Genomic DNA, 21,482 nt, shown 5'->3' with positions numbered 1-21,482 from the left:
AAAAAAAGTTAGGTGTTACGACATAATGACAAAAAATAAAAAATGAAACAAAGATTTGATTAATTTAATCAAAATGTTCAATTGGGAGATTATGAGAAAATATAAAGAAACGTTACAAACAACCTATTACTTTTTTTTATACAAACTACTGTTATTAATTTATTTTCTTAAAAATATAAAGACAAAAAATGACCTCTTTCCTAGAAATTTATTAATTTATTAAAGCGAGTGTCTTAATTCACTAGTGCTATAATGTTTTTTTGTTTTTAATTATATTTTGTGTAAAAAATGTTATAACATTTTCCTTTATTTTGAATATTAACCCGTGAAGATTGGTTTGAGTTCACATAAAAAAAAAAGATTTTGTGAGAAATGTAAAGGACATGTATGAAAGGTGGGGAGAAATATGCAATCCTTAAAGAAGAAAAAGACGCGACCAAATTGAAAGCATAGTTGTGGTATGATATGGCCTACTTGGTGATGCAAATTCTGGAAAACGTCGACGACAAAAAAACCAGATAATGAATTGTGGTATGAATCCATATTCAACACAATAATCCTATCAGCATAATCTTTTGTCCACACAGAATCAATTTCTCACTTCAAATTTGCAAAGGGAATCATACAATACAATCGGATCAAATACGTCATTACCACCCTGGCAATGATTTTAGGAATATTTGATATATTTCCTTTCAAATCTCACAACTTTCAAAAACAAGATCGTAGATTTCAGAGTATCCTTACATTTCCATATATTTTTATAACAAATATTGTATGCTTATTATCATAGAAAGTCAATAAATAAATAAAAATTATAGTGCGTAAATTTAATGTGTATTTATGGTTGGAGATTTCACATAGCTAATAAATAAATTAAATTCAATATTTTTAAATTAAATTAGGTTTAAGTTTTACTTTTTAATATAATATTCTTGAAATTTCTTTTCTGGATTTAATTCTTTATTATAGATCCATGCACATTCTTATTATTTAGTTTTTATAAATATATGTAATTTGTAAAAGACACAAAAATGCAATCTCAGTATATAAATTAAGGTTGACAAAGTGGATTATGATTTAAAAACTAACTTATTCGTCGAAATTTGATAATTTGAGTTAGAATTTTCAATTTTCTAATAATTTTATTGACTTATCTAACATATCAAATTTGCATACTAAATGCGGATCAAAGCAAATTGACCCGTTTTTTTTATATTAAAAATTAAAATAAAAAATATTTCAAAGGAATATTTTTTTATATTATATTTTTAAATTTTTAAATATATAATAGTAGTGTAACTTAAATCATTATACTTATAAATTAAGTTTCAATATTATTAATTGTAATAAAATAATTTAATATATAAATATAATAATTATTTTAATTTATTTAATTAAAAATATTAATAAAAAAATTAAAAAATGTTTATGTAACTAAATATACTTTTAATATATATATATATATATATATATATATATATATATAAATTAATTTTAGGTTTAATACCCAATGTTGTCCCCACTTTGGTTCGGAAATCTCAATTTAGTCCCTTTTTATAAAACTTAGTGTAATGTATCCTTACTTGTAATTATGTGAGTCTATTTAGTCCCTTCCGTTAAATAGAGGCAAACGGAGTTAATGGGCTGATGATGTGGCAGTAGTCACTGATTAGGTGTCAACACGTAATTGAGATTGTGCTTACGTGTTGTTAGGACACATGATTTTAAAGTTAGGGTAGGGCACCTAATTGGAAATTGGGGGATAAACTGATTTGGGGAGCTGGAGGTGGAGTTCTTCAGGTGCATTGAATAGAAAGAAAGTTAGGGCAGCTGGAGTTGGAGTTCTTCACGTACATTGCGAACACGGAGCAGTTGTAGGTGTGTTGTTCATCATCTTGTCATTCGTGTTGTTCTTCTTTACGGGTTGTGCTTAAGTCAGTGGTTGGTGGTGGTTCGCGGTTGACGACTTCTTCTTCGTTCTCAGTGGTTGTCTCGCTTTGGGGTTGGCAATGTCTTTGAATCACGGTTGTTCATCTTGCTCATGGGGGAGCTCTCGTGGTGGTTCATCCAGAGGATTGGTTGGAAGCCAAATATGCCATTGTGGGGAGGCTGCTGTGTTGAGAGTGGCAAAAACAGTTAAGAACGAGGGGAAACAATTCTGGGGCTGCCCTAACTACAAGGTTTGTAGTGTAATGTTTGTCATAAATTATTTTTAGTTATTAATGAAAATTTTGTGATTGGATACTTTGAACAGCGGACAAGAAATGAAGAAGTTCAAGGATGCAATTTCTTTAAATGGCTTAATGAAGATTACGTAGATGATGCTGCTAGTACTATTGGAAGGCAAAGGAGGAAGATTAATAGCATGGAGAAATGTGTTAGGGAATGTCAGAAAAGGGAGAAGATGTTAATAACAATGATATGTTTTATTATTGTTCTATGTATTTTGTTTAAAAGTCCATGATGTGTTCTATTAGATAGTTTATGTGAAGAGCACTTTGGGCAAATTGTAATATGATGTTATGAAATGAATGTGAAATTTGAATTCAAGCATCTGAAATTATGGTTTGAATTTACATTTTGTTTGATAGATACAACATAAAATGAGGAAGTGGTGTGTAACTGGCAATAAAATGAGGAGTGATATGTGCATTGTTTTAATAAAAAAAGAGTTCTGTAATCCAAAAAGAGAGTTCTGTATAAGAAGGGACTTTCAGTGATTGGAAGAAGTATATGTGCATTGTTTTAATCCAAAAAAATAGTTCTGTAACAGAAGCTGTGACCAAACACCAAAACAGAAGCTGTGATCAAAACATAAGCTCTGATAAAAATATAATGACAAAATGGAATTGTTAAATGGACATAGAAACAAAATCTGTCATTGAAATTGATATGCCAAAGGTCCAAACACCATTCATGATTACATCATAAAGAAAACAAAATCTGTCATTGGAATTACAAAGTGGACTTCAAATGCACGTTTGACAGTTAACAAAATACTTGTCTTTGATTACAAAACAGCCATCACTTAAGCTAAACATACTTAAGCTAAACATACTTAACCTAAACAAAATACTTGTCTTTGATTACAAAATAGCCATCACTTTTAAACTTGTGTTGTAGATGGCTGAGTTTGTTCCAAAACGCATTGAGTAAGCTGACTTGGTCCAGTAATTGGCTGACTTTGTTCAGCTTGGGTTTCAGCTTGCTGAGTTGATTGATATTAAGTTCGGTTTGCTGGAGGAGCTTGTGGACAAGTATTTCTTTTATGACCAAGCTGTCTACATATGGAACATCTCTTACGAGTTCCATTTTGCTTGAGTTGTGTCTCATCCTTCTTTAGCTCCCAAGCCTCTAGCCTTCTCTTCTTTTTTGGTCTACCAGGCAACACTCTTTTACTTGGAGGCAAAACATCAGGCTGAGAAGTCTTTTCCCATAGCTGAGGACCATTGACAGGGTAGATGATTGGAATATATGTTTCTTGGTAGGTTGACTTTGTAAACCAATGTGGGACGTAGTCTTCTCCATTGATGTTGATAAATGTCATGGCAGCTAGTGCATGACAGCATGGGATAGCTGTTAAAGTCCACTTTCTGCAACTGCATTCCAGTTTATCTATGTCAACCACATACTTGTCACTCATCATTGAAATGTGTCTGACCTCAAAAATTTTTTGTCCTGACCAACTGCAAATTTTTAAAACACAAATCACTGTTTAAAGTACAAAATTGAATACATAAAGAAGTGAAATGGTAATGTAGTGATGTCAACATACCTAGGGATCCAGTATTTAGTCAAGTGCAATTCCTTGTCAAATCTTTTCTTAATCTTTGGACAAATAGTACCCTCATATGTACTTATTTTGTTTCTATTTGTTGCCCATCTCTTCATGAGGTACAGACGAATGTCTTCCATCATTGTGATGATAGGCTTACCTCTTGCATGTAATATTACACTATTAAATGCTTCGGACATATTATTCACTAAGGTGTCACAAACAACATTACTTGTAAACCTTGACCGTGACCAAAATCTACTTACACAAATAACAAGTGCAAAATATCAGCTATGAAAACAAAGAACAATTAATAGGAACAATGGCATGTGGATTGACATACCTTGGTAGAATGGCTATTAAGTATTTAAAGGCGTCTGGATTCACCTCTTTAACTTCTCTCATCACTGCTTCCCATGTTTGAGGGTGTGTTGATGCTGTTGCCTTCCATAGTAGACGTTTTAGAATCTGGCCAGGAAACCTCTTCCTGAAATTAGCATATATGTGCCTAACACAAAACCTTTGCTCCACACCAGGGAGAAGTTCTTGTAATGCTGGTAAAAGTCCCTATTCACATGAAGGTATACAAGTTAAAATAAAAGACATGAAGGCTTAAAAGATAAAAAAAAATTGCAATAGTAAGTTACTCACTTTTTGTTGATCTGACATAAATGTGATGGTTGAAGAAATCTCCACACCACCAAGATCATTAATGAGGAAATGTAGAAACCAACTCCAACTGTCCTTATTCTCCACCTCCACAACAGCATATGCCAAAGGACACATTTGGTCATTCCCATCTCTTGCTACTGCAGTTAACAACTCACCTCCAAATTTCCCTTTTAAGAAACAACCATCCAAACCTATAATCTTCCTACAAGACACGAAGCTGTCCTTACAGGCCTTGAAACACACATATAGTCTCTTGAAAATTGGAGTGTCCTCATTAGGTTCAACATGAACTTTGACAGTTGAACCAGGATTTGACCGAAGCAACTCATTGGCATAGTCATACACTCTTCTATATTGTTCTTTAAAATCACCTTCTATTTGTTTAAAAGCCATTGCTTTTGCCCTACAGGTTGTGGACCGAGAAACACCAATGTTCCACTTCTTAGAAACTTTGTTATGGAGGTTATATAGATTAATATTTGGATTGTCTTTCATAGTCTTCTCTAACCTTCCACTCAACCATTTTGAAGTCATTAAACGAATGTTAAATTCTCTATTGCAAGTGTGGTTGTCTACTATTTTCCTTAGCTGCCATGTTTTTTCAGCTGCCTTATATGCACAATATGCATTCCAAGGACATTTCCCTTTTGCCCCACAACATCTGACATGCACTCTTCTTTTGTCATTTTTATAAACTTTTAATTTTCTACCATTTTCTACTCCATAAGATCTTATAGCTTCTATAAAATCTTTTTTCTCACTGAAGTACGTGCCCACTTCCCACTTATATTGTTCCATAGTTTTGGGCATTGAAAAAACACCAAAATCCCCATAGTCATCCCTGTCATCATCTGTGTTATCACTTTCCACAACACTGTTCAAACTGTCGGATTCCCAATCGCTATCAGATAAACCCCTAGGTCCACCAAATTGAACTTCATTAGTAGCTTCAAAAATATCGAATCCCACTTCATCTCCATGGTCACTCAATACATCCTCTTCGGACCCATTCCAACTTCTAACATCATACTCATCAGCTTCTACTCCATTACCCTCTACCTCACCCTCTGCCTCACCCTCTGCCTTACCCTCTGCCTCACCCTCTGCCTCACCCTCTACCTCACCCTCTGCCTCACCCTCTGCCTCACCCTCTGCCTCACCCTCTACCTCACCCTCTACCTCTCCCTCTACTTCTGACTGCACATCAGACTGGACGTCTACATTCACACCATTTCCCTCAGCATTTGAATCACTCTGTACCTCAAGATGTGCCTCCACACCAACATCCTGTACCTCAATCTGTGCCTCCACACCAACATCACTCTGTACCTCTACATCACCCACTACATCAACCTCAACTTCAATCATTTGTGGGGCTACTTCTGATTCAGGTTCTACCTCAGGTTGTACATGAACCTCAACTTCTACCATAACCTCTACATCAGGTTCTACCTCAGGTTGTACATCAACCTGAACTTCTATCATTTGTGGATCAACTTCTGATTCAGGTTGTACATCAGGTTCACCCACTGCCTCAACATCTGCTTCACCAATCTTTATCTCAACTTCCTTTTCAACACTCTCTCTCCCAACTTCTCCTTCACCACTAGGTCTATCAACTTGCAAATCAGCACTCTCTCTCTCAACTTGTCCTTCACCACTAGGTCTATCAATTTGGGGTTCAGAAAAGTATTCCAACTGCAGAAGATACTCAGGTTCACACACCCCATGTATAACATAAAGGTGAGCTTCACCATTCAACATAGCAATATTGATCAGATGACAAGCACCCTTGTCATCTAATAAAGGTTCCAAACAATCTTCTAATACAGGACCACGACCCAATGAATACCATAAGTCCTTTACATTCCTATAACCCATCTCCTTTAGAATGCTTAATATTTCAAAATAACTCCATCGGTCAGGGTCTATTTTTAAAGTTGTGGTTTGACCATAGTGATATCCAAATGTCCCATTATTCTCAAATTTCCCTCCATGGTGAAACACGACTTCAATGTCTGAGTTGGCCATATTATCTAATATAAAAATTGTTCACAGTTAATCTATGCTTAACCCTTGACTCAAATAATATCTAACCAAAACACAAAGCATAAACATACCACTGTACAGACCATAAACAACTCAAACAAAGCAAAACCACATTTATCACAGTAAATAAAGAAAAATGCCACAACACAGTACCACACACTATCATGGGGGACCACAACGACAATGGCGCAACAGAAACAAAGCAAATGCACTGACAATGGGGCACACAACACAGACAAACCATACAAAAATCAAAACTTCTGGGGGGACCACACCCAAAGCAACACAACACATTACAAAACCTGCCATAAACGCACCTTCGAAAGTCGCTTTTCGATACCCCACCAACACGATCTCCACGAATGGTCGTCCACTGACAAATGCTTTCTCTTAAACTTAATGGTTCCCGCGATCACTGCCTCTGTCCTCTTTCGCACACACCACAATGCCCTAATCTGCAACAAATCACCCCCAAATCAGTTTATCCCCCAATTTCCAATTAGGTGCCCTACCCTAACTTTAAAATCATGTGCCCTAACAACACGTAAGCACAATCTCAATTACGTGTTGACACCTAATCAGTGACTACTGCCACATCATCAGCCCATTAACTCCGTTTGCCTCTATTTAACGGAAGGGACTAAATAGACTCACATAATTACAAATAAGGATACATTACACTAAGTTTTATAAAAAGGGACTAAATTGAGATTTCCGAACCAAAGTGGGGACAACATTGGGTATTAAACCTTAATTTTATAAAGTTGAACCATTAACTTGTATGGATACATAAATACATATAATATTGAAAACGTGTAAAAAAAAACATTCAAAATGTTTGTGTTAGATTGAAAAGAAATATGTATTTCGCAATTGGTATGGATTTGAAGGTATTATTATTGAGATAGGAACAATGTTCCACAATATTCATCAACATCAAGGGTGTGGCTTTTGGGTGCGGGTTTAATGGTGAATATCTTTGGAGGAAATGGTTTACAATTTAAAACTTATTAAATTTCTTTATTTTTATTTTAAATTGGTTAGTTTTTTAAATGTTTTGAATTACTAGTAAAATTAAAATTTTTTTAATGTTACTCAATATTTAATAATTCAAAAATATCAACGAATGATGTTGATCAAAGTTCTTTTTTTTGTCAAATTTTATACAAGATTTTCACCTAATTTCAAGAAAGTTCTCTGTAACTAAAATTTATTCAAATTATTTTTACTTTATGTGTTAATAACAATTATTTCAATTGTTGAATTTTTTTTTAATATTTTAAATAAAGTTAAGTGATAAATTAATGGTTGGTTGACAAAATAAATCTAGGTAAGATTGATTAAAAGTTTCACTTGTCCTAGAAAAACAAAATTCAGACTAGGTTTGCACAAGAAATAAAATTAGTAATATAAAAAAAATCCGTAATGTTCCTTAATATATTTATTTTGTATGTGACATTAAATTACAATATACACTCAAATATGGTCTTATGATTATGAAATATTAAAAGTCATATAATTATAAAATATTACAAGTCATATAATTATTAAATATGAAGAGTCAAACCTAGAAATAATTGTTTTGTTGGAGCAATTCTATGCAAATTTTTTCTTCAAGGAAGTTGATGAAAAAGTAATTTGAAACGAAAAAAATTTCCTTTCCAAATATGAATTTAGTGAGATGCAAATGAGATCCATTTATTTTTAAAGTTTCAATATCAAAATATATCAATAAGAACAAATTTCAATTTCACTTTTAGGAATTATAAACGTATTTAATTTTATTGAAATAAATTTAGGAGTTACAAACATATTTAATTTTATTTGAATTTTAATTGAGTTAATGATGTCTTGTAATATTCCAAAAAATACAGTAATAAAACCATATAATAGAATAATTACGATTAATAATAACACAAGTCAGTTTTAACATTTAAAAGAGAGTACAACTGTGGCCGAACGACCTTACAGGAACCACAACTTAACTGTACAATAAAAACAGCACTTGGCCGAACGGTATACAAAACCAACACCGAGCGGTCATACAAAACTTAAAGAAAAAGGTGAACAGACGGTCACCGAACCAAAATAACCAACTACAAGCCGAACGTCCTATTGTTCGGTTTTCACCTCGACTTCGACTAAGTTCTCTTCCTCCAAATATTGCTCTTCCAACGCCTCTTCCAGTAGCGCGTCTCCTTCTACTCACATCCACACGGATGATCATTGCAAAGACAAGGACGAACGTACAAACGAGACAACACAAGGAAAAACACAGGGTAAGCTTATGTAATTTAATTCAAGTAATAACATACATTTTCATATGCAAGCACATTCAAATACATTCCAATAAACAATTCAAGCAAAACCATGATACTAGACCGATTGTCCGGACTGTATGAATTCTGTGTAGCTACGACGTTCGTGCACCCGGGTGATGTAGTAACTGGAATCCTCATCAGCTGCCACCCGAGGTTAGTCCTATCTGTCCAAATTAACCATAAGGACTAGGACCTCCTATCATTCCCACACATGACCCACTCTCCTCTACGTGAGGACGAGTACTCACGAAACATCAGGATGAACCGCCAGCTTAGCATTACCACATTCATACTATACCAATTCAATATTCATCCAAGAATCGTTCCTCCCTGGAACGCTCGTTCAAATCCAAGATCTTACATTCATCTCATATACTCTTCATCATTTATAACTTTTCACTTAAGTGTCATTCTTATCATCATTTCCAAGAACATCAGATACCGAACATTCAGCCCTCTTTAATACAAGGACGAACGACAGAAACGAAACACGAAACTCTCTCGTTCTAGAACAGAATACTTCAAAATGGGTTTTACTGAAATTTTAGAAAGGAATTAGGTACACCTATGCAATATGTGACGAACGTCTTCTACAACCCTAATCAGTTAAATGAACTGACTCTCGTGAACTCCAATCGAAGCTCAAAGAATACATAGAACTGGGAACTCTTGATCCGAGACAATAAAGTGGACATATTAAGACGTCAAAGGACCAAACTTAGAATAATTCACATACAGAAATCTCATGTCAGTAAATGACCGAACGAGGAAAGGAAGGTTCTTCTGAAATTGGACGAACGCTATTTTATCAGGGTAAATCTACTGTAAAAATACGAGCGCTTGGTGTAAGACCGAGCATCACTAAAATTCGAGATGCTTGGTGTGAGACCGAGCACTACTTAAAATTTAGAATAAAAGATTTATAAATAAGATATCATAGGAATGGTGTTTAGAAACAACTACCTATACAATCATATATATATATATATATATATATATATATATATATATATATATCTATATATATATCTATATATATATATATATATATATATATATATATATATATATAGATACCGAATTTAGGTTTACTACTGGATACTCAGAGGCAACTACGCTGACCGATCGTTCAAGCACAGCATTACGATAGGGAGGCGCTCGTCCTTAACTAGAATTCTTTCCAAATGAAAGAATCCCATTTCAACTATGTTCAATAGGAGAACCGAACGGTCAATGACCGTCCAGTAACGAACGTATTTTATCATAGTATTGTTAGAATCGCTGCAACGGAATTATTAGCGTGGAACAAACCAAAAGGGGGGTGAATTGGTTATATACTTTTATTGTGCCTTTTATTATTTTTCTCTTAATTTTTCTTACTGGGCGAATGATTAAATATAAATGACAGAGTAAGGGAAAGAGAAAAATTACACAGGTGATTTTATCCTGGTTCAGATCACTAGGATCCTACGTCCAGTCGCTTATCTCAAACAAGATAAACCTTTTTCACTAACACGAAACACTTACAAATATTAGTCACAAAGAAAAACAATTTGTAAGAGTTTAGAAATACCACCTCTCTTGAAACCACAAGAGATGAACTTACACTTCCTTTGAATCTTCACAAAGGATGACCACCTCCTTCGAATGCTTCACGAAGGATGATTCTCTTCCAGGCACTTCCTCGGACACACCAAGGATGAACAAGCTATTCCTCTGTCACCGCAGTAGCACTTCAGGACTTTGCAGACAAGAGTTTCCTTAGCTTCAACAATCTGACAGAGTTCTCAAAGAGTTCAGAGATCTTTTTCACAAGGGAAGAGTTATTTTTGAGATAAAGAGTGAGCCATTTTATAGACTCAGCCTAATACCCTTCCATTCTTCGAAAACGGGCCATCTAACGCATTTAATCGATTAACATAAATATTAATCGATTAATAATGAGTACAACGGCTAGTTTTTCAAATCTGAAACCCCCAACGGCTAGTTTTTCAAATCTGAAACCCCCAACGGCTAATGTTAATTGATTATTCTCAGGAATAATCGATTAACTAAATAAATCAAATATAAATTACAAGAATCAACCCTAATACATATTTGAGCACTATTACATCAACTTTGATTATTATAAAAGCTTTATAAAATACAGAGATCTTCAATTTGTCTTTATGGATCTTGACTTGTGCAAATCTGTTCATCATCAAAACTTCATCTTTGATTTTTGCTAACATTCTCCCCCTTTTTGATGATGATCAAAAAACTCCTTTGATTAAAAGCTTTTAGTAATAATCTGGATAAAACACAACTTATGGAAGAAAAAGTGCATTAGTGAATAAACACAAATAAGCAAATAAGCTTAAATAAGCTTTAAACACTTTCTCCCCCTTTTTGATCATAATTTAAAAGGTGTGTTTGATGTTCTCCCCCTAAGATAATACTCCCCCTTAATAAAAGCATGTATGCATATGAGCTAAAAATATTTCAAATTTAAAGATTCATTCAAACATACACAATAGGATATTTAAAGCAAATAATTTTAGGATGAGGAACTTATAAAACATTGTTTAAACATACATTGAACTATATAAGATAGGAATTTTAAAGCATACAAAAATATGGCTAGTTTTTCAAAATTGCAAAACTGGAACACATTTAAAAATTCAATCCTAAGATATTTCTAAAGATTCTTAGATCTCTTCTAATGTTTACCCCTTTAGATATGCCTCCAACTTCGTAATGATAATCCTCTAGGTTGTTTCCACATTTTGTTTAGATCTTCATCTTGAGGATTGTCATCATTCTTCGCTTCATTTGTTGTCTTCTACAAATCTTCATCATTGCCTGCATCTAATTCAACTGACTCAAGAGGTTTTGCCTCAAGGTCTACAATTTCATCAAAGACAACATGCACACATTCTTCTATTTCAAATGTTTTCCGATTGAAAACTATATATGCTTTGTATATTAGAAGATATCCAAAAAAAGTTTCATCGGCCTTGGAATAAAATTTTCTTAAATTTTGTTTTAAAGAAATTCTAAATATTAAACAATAGGTACCCAACTACTTGTATGGGTCCTTTGGGTTAGATTTAGAAAAAAGAAATCATTTTACAACCCAAACATATCTACCACTTGGAACACCATAATGCTTAATTTTACATTTATTTGAAGTATGACCCTTTTTCATACAATAAAAGCATGATACAAAGTTTGTGTTCCTATAAGTTGTTCCTTTTTCTACCCATGTTCTACAGGTTCTATTATTATGTTTATTTTTAATTTTAGGAACACACCTATTTTTAACAACCTTATTTTCGTTATTTTTACTACATTCTCCTAAGGTTGTGTGTTCTAGTAGTTTCTTAAAATTTTCACAAGAAGCACATTCATCACTACTAGTAAATTTATCCTTTTCAAAAAATAAAACTTTATTTTTCAAATCTTTATTTTCTTCAAAAATATTTTCAAAATTTAATTTTAAATTTTTATTTTCTTCAAGAATATTTTCAAAGTCTGATTTCAAATTTTTATTTTCTTCAGAAATATTTTCAAAATTTAATTTTAAATTTTTGAAATCCTTTTTCAATTTCTTATGAGCAATATTTAATTTTTCAGATTCAATTAACAATGTAGCATATGTTTCATGCAACTCATCTTCATCAACTTGACTATTATTATCAGAATAATGTGAGCTACTTACTTGGCTGACATTATCATCATCTGCCATTAAACAGATGTTTGCCTCTTCATCTGACTCGCTTGAATATGAAATGGACTCATTATCGTCTTCCCATGCAATGTATGCTTTCTTTTTCTTGAAGAATTTTTTCTCCTTTTTGTCTTCACCTTTCTTTTGATTTGGGCAGTCTGCCTTTAGATGCCCCTTCTCTCCACAGTCATAGCATCGGTAATTTGAGGAAGATGCTTGATTATCTTTCTTTTCGTATCTAAACCTTCCTTTACCTTTAGACTTCATGAACTTGTTTAATCTTTTGATCACTAGGCTTAAGTTTTCCTCTTCGTCTGAATCTTCATCTTCCGATTTAGCTTTGCTTCTTTCAACCTCTGATTTTAATGCCAAACTCTTCTTGTTGGTTTTGGCTTTTGCTTCTTCTTCATCAAGTCTTCCAAGATCTAATTCATGTTCCCTCAACTTTCCAAATAGTGCCGCCATAGTCATGGTGTTGAGGTTTTGTGACTCCGAGATTGCAGTCACCTTAGGTTGCCACGACCTGTCTAAAGACTTCAAGATTTTAATGTTTAATTCATCAGTATCAAATGACTTACCTAGTCCAATGAGATGATTGACAATGTTGGTGAAGCGTTTTTGAACGTCGGAAATTGTTTCTCCTTGCTTCATCCGGAACATTTCATACTCTTGAATTAGGGAGTTCTTTCTTGCCCTCTTTACGTCATCCGTTCCTTCATGTGTCACTCTGAGCACGTCCCACATTTCTTGAGCAGTTTTGCAGACAGAAACCCTGTAGAACTCATCAACAGTCAATGCTGATGCAATAATATTCCGAGCTTTTACATCATTCTGAATTCTTTTCTTTTCTTCAATGGTCCATTGACCACGGGGCTTTGTTTCCTGTATATTGTTAGTAGGAACAGAAGAACCAGATGCAATAACATCCCAAATTTCACAATCAATAGATTCAATAAATATTTGCATTCTTACCTTCCAGAATGCATAGTTCTCACCTGTGAATAGTGGGGGTCTATTGATTGATGCACCCTCTGCAAAGGTTTGATGTGATCCTGTCATTTGAATGACTATCAAAGCAAGCTCTGATGCCAATTGTTAGAATTGCTGCAACGGAATTATTAGCGTGGAACAAACCAAAAGGGGGGTGAATTGGTTATATACTTTTATTGTGCCTTTTATTTTTTTTCTCTTAATTTTTCTTACTGGGCGAATGATTAAATATAAATGACAGAGTAAGGGAAAGAGAAAAATTACACAGGTGATTTTATCCTGGTTCAGATCACTAGGATCCTACGTCCAGTCGCTTATCTCAAACAAGATAAACCTTTTTCACTAACACAAAACACTTACAAATATTAGTCACAAAGAAAAATAATTTGTAAGAGTTTAGAAATACCACCTCTCTTGAAACTACAAGAGATGAACTTACACTTCCTTTGAATCTTCACAAAGGATGACCACCTCCTTCGAATGCTTCACGAAGGATGATTCTCTTCCAGGCACTTCCTCGGACACACCAAGGATGAACAAGCTATTCCTCTGTCACCGCAGTAGCACTTCAGGACTTTGCAGACAAGAGTTTCCTTAGCTTCAACAATCTGACAGAGTTCTCAAAGAGTTCAGAGATCTTTTTCACAAGGGAAGAGTTATTTTTGAGATAAAGAGTGAGCCATTTTATAGACTCAGCCTAATACCCTTCCATTCTTCGAAAACGGGCCATCTAACGCATTTAATCGATTAACATAAATATTAATCGATTAATAATGAGTACAAATGTTAGTTTTTCAAATCTGAAACCCCCAACGGCTAGTTTTTCAAATCTGAAACCCCCAACGGCTAATGTTAATTGATTATTCTCAGGAATAATCGATTAACTAAATAAATCAAATATAAATTACAAGAATCAACCCTAATACATATTTGAGCACTATTACATCAACTTTGATTATTATAAAAGCTTTATAAAATACAGAGATCTTCAATTTGTCTTTATGGATCTTGACTTGTGCAAATTTGTTCATCATCAAAACTTTATCTTTGATTTTTGCTAACAAGTATAATCTCATATACAAAATCATTTATTTCAAATCAGTTTTCTCAACCTATACCTTCATAACTTCAGAACTTTATAAACTTTCTATCAAAATCAACCTTCATATCTCATACATCACCTATCATACAGGTTTCATATATTTCGTACATCATAACCTAACTCAGCCATATTTCATTTCATCTCATCAAGTAAACGAACATTCAATTCATCCAACCATATCAACCATCATGCATTAAAATCATCCAATTAACTAAACGAACGTCAAACAGTTCAACAACATACAATTCAAATTAAATTAAATAAGTTTTCCTTACCTAGATACGTGATGGAACGGTCTAAAAGTGGGTTTTTGGTTCGTCCAACTACAACTTCTACCCTTAACGATCAACAATTCTCCAAACTAAACCGAACAACCTAAAGAACCAAAAATAACTTAGACTATATCCCTGCATGCAACCAGAACTTGGTTTGCATGTAATAAAAGAACGAACGACTGAGGGGAGAAAACTTACCAGCTCAAACTTGAAACTTGTTCGGTTCAAGATGAAGCTTGGGTCGCCGGGAATACTTCTACGGTTTCTGAATGATGATCGGAGAAGAGGAGAGGTTAGTTTTCTTAGAGAGAAGATAGGATTTCTAGTGGAGGAGAAAATGAAAGATCAGATTTTTGGAAGACTAATGGTGCATGCAGAGAGAGTGGGGAGAAGGTTTCAAAAAATCACTTTTCTTCCCACGTAAAACGAGCGTCCGCTCTCCTGCTGACACCTGCACTCCACTATCTGATTTCAGATCCTCGTTTCTTGACACCTGGCGTCAGCGCAGAGGGGTTTGGGTGCGTTTTAAATGACTGACAAGGGGTTTCAGTTTGCGTTTTCCGAGGTCTGACATTCCCCCTAACTACAAAAATTTTCGTCCTCGAAAATTAAAACTTACCCGGAAATAGGTGAGGGTACAAGTCCTTCATGGCATCTTCCACCTCCCATGTAGAGTCGCCCGTCTTTTCGTCCCACACCACTTTCACCATTCTGATAGCTTTCCTTTTGTAGTACTTGGTGTCACTGTCTTCCACGCGAACTGGCTGCATCTCCAGCGTTCGGTCTTGACGAAGACGAACGTCTTCCAACTCCAGTATGTGAGAGGGGTCGGCTATGTACTTCTGGAGTTGGAAAACATGGAAGACTGGATGAAGGTTGGATAGTTGAGGAGGTAAGGATAACTCGTACGCCACTGGTCCGATCTTTCTCAATATTTGATAAGGTCCGACGAATTTTGGGAATAAAGAATAGTTTTAATATTAAAGTTTTGTTTAACACGAATGAATTCATTAATTAAAAAACATAAAAAGAAGTTTGTGAAGCAGTAGGTAGCTCAAATACACATTAGTTAAAAACATTTATTTCTTTACTGCTTCAAAATAAAAATCCTTTTTACCTTGGGCCATTGACAAACCGAAGTGGATTTGAAGAGGGGTGATCTTATTCTGATCCCTATATACAAATTAGTACAAACAGGGGAAGAATATAGACTGGTTCATTTCTCGATCAAATCTTAGTAGCATCGATGCAACGTATGCAGTCGTAAATAAAAACTCATTAGGACTTAATCATAGATACCCTACTTCATATAAAGTAAAATTCGTTTCCTTAATACAACAACCTAGGTGCAAGTACAAACATCATGATTCCCAAATACGAAACACTAAAAATGTACACAAATACCACCCTGAAATTGAAACCTCGATTTGGTGTAGACAAAATTTGTGATTACAATTTAAGTAATGCCACAACAGGAACAGCATAAGCCTCCATTTTTATCACCCTCAAATGTGCATGAATCTCATCTTTCACCACTGAAAAAGGTCCCACGTGTCGCTCATTGAGGCCATGATCAAGATTCTAGAGAGTGAAGAAATGGTTGTGTTTCACTTCAGGGGTCGCTCTTCCCGGTCTTCCTAGTTATGCTGTGCTGTCCAAAGTTTTAATCGTATATATTTCTCAGCAAGTTTAGTGTGCTTTACTTTGATAACAAATCTATATTTATAAACCAGGTAATAACAGTTAAATCAAACCCATTAATTACTAATTAATAACTATTATTATTTTTATTAATTATTCATTAATAATTATTATCGATATTAATTATTCTTTAATTATTTTAACGACTGTTTTGTCTCCATGATCGGCTACTAAGTTGTTAGTTAGTCGAGTTATTGGCCGAAGAACATACAGTAGAAGTTGGATGAATTTAAAGATGGTGTTAAGAAAGAAGAAGAATAGGTGGATTTGTGAGGTAGGACAGTAAGTAGCGAATCGAAGAAGAGGGGAAAAGATTAAAAAGAGAATGAGAAAAACGGGGGAGAGTGGAGTCACTTTCTTCTTTAAATTATCTTTTGGAGATATTAGCATTAGTACCTCCATGTGACATTAAAATTAGGGGACATGGTGATTTGGCACAAGATTTTTGTTGCTGTGACATGATACGGTGAGAGAATATGTGCTTAAAGGACCTATATACCTCACAAACAAGGTTCTTAAAGCACATGATGTTTGGTACAAAATGATGCATGTGAGGCTTGAAAATTGCGTTTCACTGTCATACCCAACCTCATCGCCTTCTCTCTCTATCCCACCATATTCCCCGTTTCTTAACATCAAACTTCAAACCATACCACTATAAAACTCACCCAACTTTTACAACAATTTCAGTTCAAAACTAAGTCAGTATTTTTCAACATCATCCTACACATTTTACATTTGGCTCTCCTTGAAATATTGGTCACCATAGGCTTGTTTTCCGGCCAAGTTAACTTACTCTAAAAGAAGTTTTATGATACTCATAAACTATATAATTATGATTTTTTTTTTTATAAAGTCTACACATTCATTCTTGAGTTGAAGTGAAATTACTGGTAATTCAATTTTAAAGTAAACAATGTATATAACCTGGAAAAGTATTTCTTTAACTTGGAAAGACCATAGGACCATATAGTAAGGCAAGCGCATCCTAGATGACACACTACCTCAAGAAGTTAGTTCATGTTATTTAGGGGTAATAAATACAAGGGTTAAATATGTTTGTAGTCCCTCAACTATCAAGCGATTTTGTTTTTCGTCCCTATTTCAAACTTTGTACGATTTGATCCCTCTCCTTAAAGAAATCATAATTTTTGGTCCTCCAAAACAAACGGCGTCAAAAATTAGCTGAGGTGGCTAACGGTGTATGCCAAATATTTTTTTTTCTGACACTCACTGAATCTTTCTCACCTTTTCTCTCTCTTTCACGGTGTATTGTTCTTTCTGGCGTAGGAGCAAAATCTGTTTTTGAGAAGGCAGATTTACCAGGATAGAGGAAAGGTAGAGCCGGGGAAGAAAACCACTTGGAGATCTATCCAATGCAGGGAACCTCATCACCCAATTTTTTGTTTAATAATATCTGAAGACAGGTTGTAGGATTTTCTGCAGCAAGAAGTGAAAATCTTAAATGAAGCATCATTGCTACTGCCATAGCAGAGATAAATGCTCCACGAGACGAATTGAAGATCCTAAAACCAGAGTTTGCATTGTCCTCAACATGTTTTTCCACTTTACTATTATCTGATAAAAAGATTTCATCCCAAATTATTAGAAGGTTGCTGAGTGAAAATTCTCGCCCAAATAAAACTCGCAAACAGCGGAGAGCAAAGTATTGGGGTTCAACCCCGAGATCAACAAGATGGGCATGCAGAGATGAATCCACATGAGACAACAAATGATACAATGCAGCAGAAGCTTCAATTACAGAAGGCAAGCCAATATGGGATCCAGTCAAAGGGGAATAGGAGAAGAAATCGATCATTGAAATTGAACCACGAGCCTCATTCATCAAAGCATCAAACATACAATAAGCATCATGTTCGATGAATTTCTTAGATAAAACAATGCCCAGTTCACCTTCTGCCCCATAAGCGTCACTTAGCAACACGACGTCAGTGCGAAACCCTAACTCCTTTCCTAGATCTCTCCTCCACTTCTTCTCCGAAAGCTCCTTCTTCGCCGTGAAGGAGCCCCTTGCAGCGTTTGAGGTGTCATCCTCGTCGATTGTGGATGAGAGAACGACTGTGGAGACGTAGAAGAAACCGCGGACGACCTCCTGGGAAACAAAAAAAATACCAACGTGGCAAACGACACGTGGTTAGACGTTAGCCACCTCAGCTAATTTTTAACGCCGTTTGTTTTGGAGGACCAAAAATTATGATTTCTTTAAGGAGAGGGATCAAATCGTACAAAGTTTGAAATAGGGACGAAAAATAAAATCGCTTGATAGTTGAGGGACTAAAAACATATTTAACCCTAAATACAATTTAATTTCAACATAAACAAATGAGTGAGAAAGAATATTGAAAATTACAAACAAATTAAGTAGGAGGAATATTTAATATCTTAATTATTTACAAAGTGCATAGATATTTAAAAAAAATATTTGCAAGAATATGTAAGAAAACCTTAAACACAAATAAAATAAGATGAATGAGTAGTGTTTTTTGGTCCCCACGTCCTTTTCACTACAGGAAAAGCGTTATTTTCCGAAGGAATAATACCGACGGCCTCTGGGGCCTTCGGTAAAGTTGACTTACCGAAGGATGTACCGACGGTCATGTAAGTGGTTGATTACCGAAGGCTTTTTAAGTTTACCGAAGGCTCCATAGGCCGTCGGTATATTAATCGACCTAATGAAATGAAAATTTGGGATTTCCCTCTCTATTCTCCCAATTTTTGTTTCCGCAGAACCTCTCCCCCAAATTTTTCTCTCTCACTTCAGAACTGCAGTTTAACCCATTTGTTGCTGCAATTGGTGTGTGGACGTTAGGATAGTGACGGTAAGGAGGGTGGTGGTTGACGAAATTAATTATTCTGAGGGGGCTGGTCGAGGGTGGTGGTTGGTGTTGCGACTTGACGACGGTGTTCTGGCGACCTCACCACGGTGTGCTCTGAAATTAAAGGAACTTGGTCGACGGACTTCGTTGGAGGGGCCACTGTGGGCTTCTATCGCTGTCGTGCTCTACAAAGGTTGCCATCGTCTAGGGCTATCTTGGTTGAGGTAAGTTGTGCGTTTAAAAATTTGTTCTGAGTTTAATTGTTCTTCAATCTGTTTGATGTTCTTGTGGCAACAGTGTGTGTTGATGTTCTTGTGGCAACAGTGTGTGTTGATGTTCTTCAATCTGTTTGATTTCTGTTTTATTCCCCTAGAATGCTTTGTAAGTGATCACTAGTTGTATTGATTTTATTGTTCCTTTGTCTCTTGGGTGGTACTTGAACTTAAAGGGGGAAGATCCGTGAAGTACTAAGGAATTGGCCTGAGAAGAACATCCAAGTCATAGTTGTAACTCATGGAGAACGAATCCTGGGTCTTGGTGATCTTGGTTGTCAGGTAAATTCCATTATACCTGTTTACATTTATTATTTATGAGTTATATTGAATCACAAAATCTGATGTTATAATCTCTGCTTTACTGTATTCTTAGGGAATGGGAATACCAGTGGGGAAACTTTCTTTATATACAGCACTTGGAGGAGTTCGCCCATCAGCTGTAAGTATATTTGATCACACTGTTAACCTATAAGTTATGCCTGTCATAAACATATAATCATCTGTTTCTTTGTCTGAAGATCTTAACTTTTTTTTTTCGGACATTACAAATTGTTGTGCATATTGTAACTTTCGTTTCTTAGTAATCCTATAATGTTATGTTTTTCAGTGTTTGCCTATTACCATTGATGTGGGTACAAACAATGAGCAGTTGCTGAATGATGAATTATACATTGGGCTAAAGCAAAGACGTGCAACTGGGCAGGTTCGTGATTTATTTTCCTTGCTCAATTATGTGAAATTAGTAATTTTTAATTTCAGGCATCCTAATTTCCTATTATGCTAAGTACCTACTCTGTTCCAACTTCTTTGGTTCCAGGAGTACGCCAAGCTTATGCACGAATTTATGACAGCACTCAAGCAAACTTATGGAGAAAAGGTCCTAATTCAGGTATTAACAAGTGTTTCAAGAGACAATATTTCTTGGCATATTATACTGTAGTCTTTGCTAGTTTCGTTTTTCTGATTTCTATACCTGTTTTGTCATGTATTTAGTTTGAAGACTTTGCAAACCACAATGCTTTTGATCTGCTCGAGAAATATAAGTCAACACATCTGGTCTTTAATGATGATATTCAGGTAAGAAATTTCTGTTCACCAATGAATTCAGGTACTTACCTATACTTATAACCTATAACCAGCCCTGATATTGTGTCTACTGTGTTCCAGGGAACAACATCGGTTGTCCTTGCTGGATTAGTTGCAGCTCTGAAATTGGTTGGTGGTAATTTAGCTGATCACATATTATTGTTTCTTGGTGCTGGAGATGTGAGTGTGTACAATTCTGGGCTCACGTTCCTTATTGGTCATAGATAAAGATTGGCTTGTTTTTATCCTTCTGGCTTAATTGCATTGTCTTGCGGTTGTAGGCTGGCACTGGAATAACAGAGCTCATAGCACTTGAAACATCAAAACAGGTTTGTTAGCTGCTTTTAGTGTTGTGTTTTTTTTTCCTGTGGCGGATGGTGAGAATGTTGGATGTGAACAATGCATGAAATTTAGTTATTGAGAAACTACATTTGTTTATGCAGACAAATGCTCCACTAGAGGAAGTGCGCAAGAATATTTGGTTGGTGGACTCAAAGGTTGTCTAAAACCCAATTTAGCCCCACCTGTTCGAAGTAGATTCTCATCTTCCATTTCATTAATCTTTTGTTTAAACTTTAATAGGGATTGATTGTTAGCTCCCGCAAAGATTCACTCCAACATTTCAAGAAGCCCTGGGCTCATGAGCATGAACCTGTTAACAATCTTTTAGATGCTGTTAATGTATGA

At 35.1% G+C, this 21,482-nt stretch overlaps 2 protein-coding genes across 2 annotated transcripts; one reads left to right on the top strand and one right to left on the bottom strand.

Annotated features, from left to right (window-relative positions):
* Nucleotides 1-3,226: 3,226 nt before the first annotated feature.
* On the bottom strand, nucleotides 3,227-6,331 carry LOC148194364 (uncharacterized). Its single transcript, XM_088097206.1, has 5 exons — nucleotides 5,642-6,331; nucleotides 4,430-5,527; nucleotides 4,122-4,345; nucleotides 3,779-4,036; nucleotides 3,227-3,689 (listed from the first exon to the last, which is right to left on the bottom strand). Exons 1-5 carry the CDS (start codon nucleotides 6,329-6,331, stop codon nucleotides 3,227-3,229), a joined length of 2,733 nt encoding a protein of 910 aa, XP_087953332.1.
* A 12,964-nt stretch (nucleotides 6,332-19,295) lies between these two features.
* Nucleotides 19,296-21,482, top strand: LOC124837607 (NADP-dependent malic enzyme, chloroplastic-like). The gene is made up of 11 exons (XM_088097205.1): nucleotides 19,296-19,412; nucleotides 19,561-19,658; nucleotides 19,883-19,988; nucleotides 20,083-20,148; nucleotides 20,317-20,412; nucleotides 20,527-20,598; nucleotides 20,703-20,786; nucleotides 20,877-20,975; nucleotides 21,077-21,124; nucleotides 21,239-21,292; nucleotides 21,378-21,482. Exons 1-11 carry the CDS (start codon nucleotides 19,296-19,298, stop codon nucleotides 21,480-21,482), a joined length of 945 nt encoding a protein of 314 aa, XP_087953331.1.

Source organism: Vigna umbellata, chromosome 8, assembly GCF_029865625.1.
Source record: "Vigna umbellata cultivar VRB3 chromosome 8, Vumbellata_1.0, whole genome shotgun sequence".
In the NCBI taxonomy this organism is placed as follows: domain Eukaryota; kingdom Viridiplantae; phylum Streptophyta; class Magnoliopsida; order Fabales; family Fabaceae; genus Vigna; species Vigna umbellata.
This window is presented reverse-complemented; position numbering and strand designations above follow the sequence as displayed.

What these genes read in the sequence shown, in the direction of transcription:
- LOC148194364 (XM_088097206.1), bottom strand. Translation starts at nt 6,331, where the DNA reads ATGGGTTATAGGAATGTAAAGGACTTATGGTATTCATTGGGTCGTGGT. An exon ending in TTATGTCAGATCAACAAAAA is followed by an intron (nt 4,346 to 4,429) that starts GTGAGTAACTTA and finishes TCATGTGAATAG; the next exon opens with GGACTTTTACCAGCATTACA. An exon ending in TTAATAGCCATTCTACCAAG is followed by an intron (nt 4,037 to 4,121) that starts GTATGTCAATCC and finishes TTGTGTAAGTAG; the next exon opens with ATTTTGGTCACGGTCAAGGT.
- LOC124837607 (XM_088097205.1), top strand. Translation starts at nt 19,296, where the DNA reads ATGAAAATTTGGGATTTCCCTCTCTATTCTCCCAATTTTTGTTTCCGC. An exon ending in TCTTTAATGATGATATTCAG is followed by an intron (nt 20,787 to 20,876) that starts GTAAGAAATTTC and finishes ACTGTGTTCCAG; the next exon opens with GGAACAACATCGGTTGTCCT. An exon ending in TTTGGTTGGTGGACTCAAAG is followed by an intron (nt 21,293 to 21,377) that starts GTTGTCTAAAAC and finishes AAACTTTAATAG; the next exon opens with GGATTGATTGTTAGCTCCCG.